Genomic DNA, 7,797 nt, shown 5'->3' on the forward strand with positions numbered 1-7,797 from the left:
CTATCTAGGCTTATCAAGATAAAAAAGACTAACCAAGAGGTTTAGATATGGTTATGTGAATGTACTACTGCTTTGAACAGCTTTTTATTTCTTCTACATGAAGTATAATGGTGTGTATGTATATAGTCAGTTGTTGAGAAATTTCTGGAAGCTTACTATTGTCACTTTCAAAGTGGTAGCTTTCTGAACGTGTGATGAAATGCAGAAGGAAATTTCATGGATAGTTTCTTACCATTTCTTGCATTTTCAGGGAAGCCAAACACTTTCATGAACCAAGCATTTTAGTGGTTTAGTTTTACAATGTAAAATCTTGCTCTACCCACTGAACTTGAATGTAAGAAAAATACATCACAAGGAATCCAATTTCAAAAAGTTCAAAGGAAATGTAATCCTCCAATTAACTACATGGATGATCATACAATTGAATAAGATGTTAGAACGAAAAGCACCTGACCCTATTTTTGAATACTTCACATATGAGAAGAACCTTCATCATCAACTACAACAAAATCCTACAACTTTTTACACTCAACAGTTTGAATCTTTTCCTTCAACTGTTTATGAATCTCATTAACCTCGATCATTTCTCTCTAGGATATAGAGTGTCTCCTGTTTCTCGAAGATGAACCGGAAGACTTGGTATCCCCTGGAACCATCGAAGTTGGGCTTTGCGAACTTGCAGAGGTCTCGGAACTTCTGTTATCTGCATGCCCTTTTCCGAAACCCCACAACTTGTCAAACATTCTTCTCGATCGAGATGGCAGTAGCTGGATGCCGCTTTTACTGTTTTTGCTACTCTGCTTGGCCAATTCACATTTTTCCTGAAATGCGTCCTCTTTTATCTTAATCCGACTCATTTGTTTCTCAAGGGAGTTGCAATCTTCAGCTGCAGTCTTCTCCGATTCTTCATCAGTGTTGGTCGTGGAATGGGAAGTATCGCGAAGTCGTTGAACTCCAGCCACAGACCTAACCTGCTCAAAGAAGAGAACTTGAACTACGACTCGAAGTGGAAACCTCTCATTCTGCGCAGCATGCATAGATGCATCCATCGTCAATTTCTTGACATCCATCAAGCTGCACAATTTCTTTCTTTCAACCTTCGTCAAGCTCAGATGCTCCTGCAGACATAATAACTTGTTATACATTGTCTAACTGCACTCATGAAAAGGTTTCAGGTTATCATTATTCAAAAGTGGCAGGTACTTTTGAAAAACCAACAGTTCGGGTTATGAAGTTATAACGAAAGCTATCAAAGCAGTTAGGATTTATGATGTAACAGGGTCATAAACACTCGCAGCTGCAGTACAAATAAACCATCATCGAGCATCAGAAAACATTCTAAAAGAATCTATGCATATGATGAGAAATATGATTCTAGAATTCGAGTAGATGAGCGAAATTTGGCACATAGTTGAAAGCCTACCTTTAGGTATGTGTCAATGGCTTTATAAAGTCCATCATGAACTGGTCTAGCAAACTCAGGTACAGACTGAGACAAGTCAATGAAACTGGCAAGGGAAAGATTTGGGTCGCGTGCAATTTCTTCAAGGTACTCGTCGATCAGTTTACCAACGCTCAACAAGGATCCATGCCCTAGAACTAAATCAGTACATCCCATCTCATTCTTTGCAACATCTAAATCATGACTAAGCAACATATACCGTTTCACAATAGAGAGAACCATCTCAATATCATATAATGTAGTTTGAGGAGGCCGCGCCGGGATTAATAAATCCTTGACGGAAGCTTCATACAACTTTAAACTTATCCTCTTTAATAGATCTTCCTTTGCGGAATTATCCACCCCAACGAGAATGGCAACTTTCAACAGCTTCAATAAGAAACTACATGAACAACCAACGCCTCTATCCGAAGGCAATAAACATACAATTGTTTCCACAAGTAATTTGTTCCTCCAGGAATGTACGTCAGAATCCAAGGTATCAACAGAATCAGGCAACCATCTAACAGCGTACGTTTTCAGTGCCTCACAAATGGCGACACCATCCATTCTTCCCTTTGATTTCACAGCAGTCATGACTCGCTTGTAGAGATCAATGTCTAACTCACATATATCTTCAACCCACCAATCTTTTGGAACAGATACGATCTTCTCTCGAAATTTCATACCATCACCAGCCGTTTTGTCAGACACTGACAACTTCCGGTTATACGTGTAGGACCATGTAATTTTTGCAGGATCCAAAGAGGTTTTAGATGCTATAGAATCAATGCATCTTCCAACGATCTTCAGGTTTTCAGACCATGGTAGAACAGACTTGGTGGTTTGTAGAACAATAATGGAATCTTTCCAGCTACGGAATATACTAGAATTAAGAAATACTTCGATTTTAAAAATTAGGTTACCTCGATCAACATCCTCAGTCATCTCTAGGTATTCGGCAGCACAACATGCAGCCACAACATTGTATGCATTTAAAGTAACAGTCATCCCATAGCAGAATTTTGCACAGATTTCAAATGCTTTTGGCCCACCAGGAAAATCAACCATATTAATTTCGTCACAGCACTCTTCACTGGCTTTCAGCACTAGTTTTCGCAAGCGACTACTCTTGGACAATAGAGGGAACTGCAAAGCCACATAAGAGTGACATCCATAATTAACAATTATAGTTTATAGTTAAGAGCCATCTGAGGTAACTTTTGCAAAGTTATAGGAGGCAATAATCACAATATCACATTATGCTACCTTGACAAATTCAACACTTCTACCCATAAAGTGGCACTTATAGCAATGTATCTCTAGAAGAAAAAATTGATTCAATAGTTACTTTAAGTACATTTTAAAACTTCATGCATTTAAATTGGAATCTAGAAGAAGCTATTTGAACATGAACCAAATACCAAAATAAGTAAAAAGTTCAGAATCTACAAACACACACACACCTACAGGAGAAGTATAAATACTTAGAATGAATTGAACATACCTTGTGAAGGTAAAATTTAACTTCGCCGACATTAATTGTGACATCTGTTGCCAGATCAGATGTGACATACCTGCATCAAGAGATAGTTTATGATAACCCCATTCTCCTCCAAAATACACACGCAAAAAGGATATTGCATTGATGAGGAATATAATAGCATGATGATGATGATAACCTTATAGAATGAAGAAGAACAAAGCAAGAGCCCGTTTTGACTCATTGGCTCAGGTGAAAGGGTCATGGTTATAGCTCACTTTTCAAATTAACCTCAAGTTAATCAAATTAACAGCTATGGTCAATGAACTTGAAACTTAAAACTCTGTATGAAAGTACATGTTATCTTTCTTAAACCAGCTTTGTGACTTTTAGGTATAAGTATCGCCTTTCTCAAACACGAATAACAGTCGTAATAAACCAGAAACCTGGAAATGGCTTGAAAGCCTCAAAATGCAGTTGTCAAATATTTGTATTTCTCAGACATGTATAACAGTTGCCATTTTTGCACAAAGAGATTAAGTACAACCCCGACAAAATCTCTTCATAAAAGGACTCTGGCCACAACTTACTAGAGCTGTATCTGCCTACATTTCATTTAACGACATTGCCAATGCTGACTAAATGGGAAAGTCCAACTCCACAAAAACTACCATCCATAAAATTTCAGGTTTTAATCAGTTGTCATCTTAAAATAGAAATTTTCATTGATCAGGTCTTATTAATCTCCTAGTCAAAGAATGTAAGCATATCACATAGTGCAAAGTTCAAGTATCAAATTGATTCGGTTACAAGACTAGATCACTCCTACTTACTCTACCTTAGCAACTAAATGATAAAACTCATTCAGTTATGAGAATTTGCTGAGTGGAAGAGGGTTTTTGGACATGTTATCATGAAGAAAAATCCAAGCTCACTCCTCCTTGAGTGGAACATGCTATTGATTACACGAGTAGAGATTCTTACAACCATAATTAAAGGCCTGCTGCTCCCAATATGCCTTTCCCACATTAGGACCACTAACTCATGAAAAAGAGGACAGGCTGAACAGCTGGACCACCTTCAAGGTACCCCATTGTCTTTTTTTTCACTCTTCAATCCCCCCCTCCCAAAACAAAAACAAAGCAATAAAAGAATAATAATTGCAATGAAAACACCCATGTGGTTAATCTGTCACCAAGCTAAAAGAAATCAAAAGGAAAATAATAATAATAATAATAATAATAATAATAATAATAATAATAATAATAATAAAGAGAGAACAATTACTTGTTAAAGTTGTGACTTTTCCGATGGAATGATTAACCACTAAAAGTTTTCTATTTCTTAAGGTATATTTTAAAAGAACCCCTCAATCAATGCAAAAATCAGTTGACAAAACAAAGATAAATTTTCAAATGCATCAGATAAAATATACATATTTCAGTAGAAAACCAATGAAGGCTAGAGTTAAGCTTACATCTAAGAAACCATAAGAACAAACCTAGAGTAAAACACCAAACATAGTTAAACATGTCTGGAACAGACACCACGATGGAAAACAGAACCAAATCAAATGGAGATAACAGAAAGCTAAAGAACAATTTAAAACGGGAAAAGAAAAGAATGTGAGCGAAACCCATCTTACCGGATGCATTTGCCATCAGCTTGGAAGGCGTCAGGCTTGGAGCCAAGTTTCATAAACTTCATGTTTACTCTTTTTTCTTCAGAAAATATGTTCACAAAAGAGAAAAAGAATAGGATAAAATCCCTTTAAAAAAACACGACAAGCTGACCTAAATTCCTTGTGGCTGTGAAGCTATTAGCCATACCATGTACCAACGAGAACGTTCCTTTCTTTCCCTGTCTATATCTATCAGCTGAATAAAACCAGAGGCAAAGAAATAGCCTCTCTTTTTTTCCAAAGAAAATTTTGTGACCTAAAAATAACTAATTTATGTACTTAAAATTCTGAAGATAACAAGCAAAATCAACACCAAGTAGCCAAGGAGAATATCTAATAACCATTGGACTGAGACAACAACAGAAACATCAACATTCCTATCTTCCTTATCTTCTTCCAGGCTGTTCTCATCCCATTTCTCAGCTGCCACATTTTAGGAAGACATTGATGAAGCTTTAATCTTAATTGCCAAACAAAGTTCACTAACAAAAACCAATAACCAAAAACCAGAAATACAAGAAGGATTAAAATCCCAAAAAAGACAAGCAAAGGGAAGATAGTAAATTTATGGGTTTATAGAGGGAAGAAAAAAGCAAGAAAAGATGGTAGGAGAGAAAAGGCCAAAGGTAAAGAAAGAGTCATATGTGTGTGTATGATGGGGTTGTTAATATTGGATACATCATATCAATAGAATTCTCGCCGCCTTTGCTTTTAAATCAGCTTGATTTGCTGATATCAAAAGATCTTTCTCTAACTCCTCCTCTGCCTAAAGGCGCAGATATCGATGATTCATTCTCTTTCCTTATTGCTCTCCTTTTCTCACTTTTTTTGTTATACGATGATAAAGACTGATATATGCATAATAATATATACAACACTGCACACACCTATATGTATATATCAGTGTACGTGATGTATGGTGATCATCTTCTCTTTTAGATGCACTTGTTTCCCCCATTTAATGCCCTTTAATTATTACTCTCTTCAAAACCCTTTATGTAAACGTGGTTTAATTGCCGCCAACGTCCCTAAATTATCACTCAAATTTTAAATTAACTCTTCAATTTCAAAATATTTTAGTTGAATTCTTTTTGTATAAAGCGTTATATCAATGTAGAGATCAAATGTGAATTCTGATTTTACATATATAATATTTAAAATACGTAAATTAAATTATAATAAAGTGTTATTAGAATTTAGAAAATTATTTCCTCTTTTAATACATCAATTTTAAGTTTTTCATACAATAAGTATGCAATTTTTTTGGACATAAGTATGTAATATTTATAACTTAATCAATATGTTTTAAACATGTTACGTGTCAATTTTGTGTTGACATTTAACATCCGAGCTCATGGCTACTAGCATGAGCAAAAAAAATTGAGAAATTAAAAATCAATCCAAACCGATTGTATTTCAACAGTTTAGGTTCACAAGTTTAAGAACCACAACTTTTTTTTAGTACAATACTTAAAATTATTCATAATCTCTCCCAATCCTTAAATAGAAGGATAAATGTGCTTCCGCACGCTCAAACCTACATCCTCCTGTAATGACAACAATGTTAACGCCAATCAAGCTAAGACTCAACTACAATTTATTGAACTGAACCGAATTCTATATTTTATTTAATTTATAATTAAATTTACTTTTTTAAGATTTAAAAATAAATCTTTTATATTTAAAATAGTGAAAAACATTATATTAAAATGTATTTCTTAAAAAATCGTATAAGAGTCCTTGATTATTTTTCATATGCTTGAAAACTTTTATGAAAAACTTTGAAATTTTATTCTGCTCATTTTATTAAAATAAAGTAAAAACCCAATGCCCAAAAATAAAATGGAAAAATAGATAATCAAATTGAAATATTATGGAGGTTCAAAAATTCATAAAAGAAAATCAACCAAATCTAACTGAACTTTAGATTAACGGAAGGATTCAATTGATACGATATTAATATTTTAAATATTTAGTTTGAACATTATGAAATTTAAGAACCAATTTAAAATTTGAAGCATAATTGGGGGCGTTTAATAAAGTAAACCACAAAATAAATAAATAAAAATGTCAATGGTACAGAGTGGATTTGAAAGACTTTTTATAATGCCGTAAAAGCACGCCACCTTTTTGTTTTACGGCGTTGCCCTCTTTATCCTCTTTTATTTACTTTCTCTTGCCACCCTGTGCTTACTCTTACGCGCTTCCTCTTTCGTGCGTGCTTTGCTTTGCCTTTTTTTTTTTTTGAATTTGACACGTAGCTTGTCTTTTTTACTTTTGTACGTTAGCTTTTTCTTTTTATTATTACTACTATTATTATTATTTTCTTACGCTTCGGTCCGGGATATTCCTGTGAATGAAGTATTAGCTTGGTCGCTATGTGTCTCGCAATCAAGTTTTAACACGTGTAATTAAGGCCTTACATAGCATACGTGGCATCATGATAATGGATAATCCAAGATCTTGTTATCTTCTCCTGTCTTACACTAGTTTGGGAAGGAGTAGCTGGCACCAAAGTTAACTTTAAAGCAGCTGTCATATTAATTGGTATGATTTATTCTGATTTTATATTAATATAAAATAATTTAAATTTCATTTCGGTGAAAATTTTGATGTATTTTAATCGTTTTGTTTTGTTTCGATCCATTTCAATTTATATTTGTTATAATAATAAATTTTAAAAAGGTAAATATGTAATTTTATTGTTATATTAATTTTTTTATTTACTAATTTTAAAGAGATTATACTGGAAATTTACCATTTTAGAGGTTAAGGCACTCGGGCAAAATACTAAAAAAACCAATTTTTTTAAATTTATTAAAATAGGCCCGGTATTTTATTATTTACCGGAATGAGCCCTTTTCCCCTAAATCGCGTCTACGTAAGCGCGAAATCAGGGGATATATCAGCAAATCGCTTCAACGTCAGCGCACGATGCTAACGTGGCAACAAAGCGCGATTTGTGTCCATGTCATCAAAGCGCGCTGACGTGGACGCGATTTGCTGCCACGTAGCGCGCCCTTGGGGACGTGATTTCGCCGTGTTTCCCATGTTAAGATTTTTAGGGTTTTTCAGATTTTTAGCGTTTTAGAGAGAAATTAATTAATTAATTAAAATTAAATTACGTTTTGTAATTAAAATTTATTAAATTTTAGGGTTTAGGGTTTCATAATTAAATTAATTAAATTTTAT

At 34.2% G+C, this 7,797-nt stretch overlaps 1 protein-coding gene across 1 annotated transcript; it reads right to left on the reverse strand.

Moving 5' to 3' along the window:
- Positions 1 to 335: 335 nt before the first annotated feature.
- LOC105772757 (BTB/POZ domain-containing protein NPY1) lies at positions 336 to 5,497 on the reverse strand. Its single transcript, XM_012594191.2, has 4 exons — positions 4,570 to 5,497; positions 2,949 to 3,018; positions 1,424 to 2,590; positions 336 to 1,118 (listed from the first exon to the last, which is right to left on the reverse strand). The coding sequence occupies exons 1-4, from the start codon at positions 4,629 to 4,631 to the stop codon at positions 591 to 593; spliced, it is 1,827 nt and encodes a 608-aa protein (XP_012449645.1). The 5' UTR covers positions 4,632 to 5,497; the 3' UTR covers positions 336 to 590.
- Between the last annotated feature and the right edge of the window lie 2,300 nt (positions 5,498 to 7,797).

The sequence above is a fragment of the Gossypium raimondii genome, chromosome 6 (genome assembly GCF_025698545.1).
Source record: "Gossypium raimondii isolate GPD5lz chromosome 6, ASM2569854v1, whole genome shotgun sequence".
NCBI classification, from domain to species: domain Eukaryota; kingdom Viridiplantae; phylum Streptophyta; class Magnoliopsida; order Malvales; family Malvaceae; genus Gossypium; species Gossypium raimondii.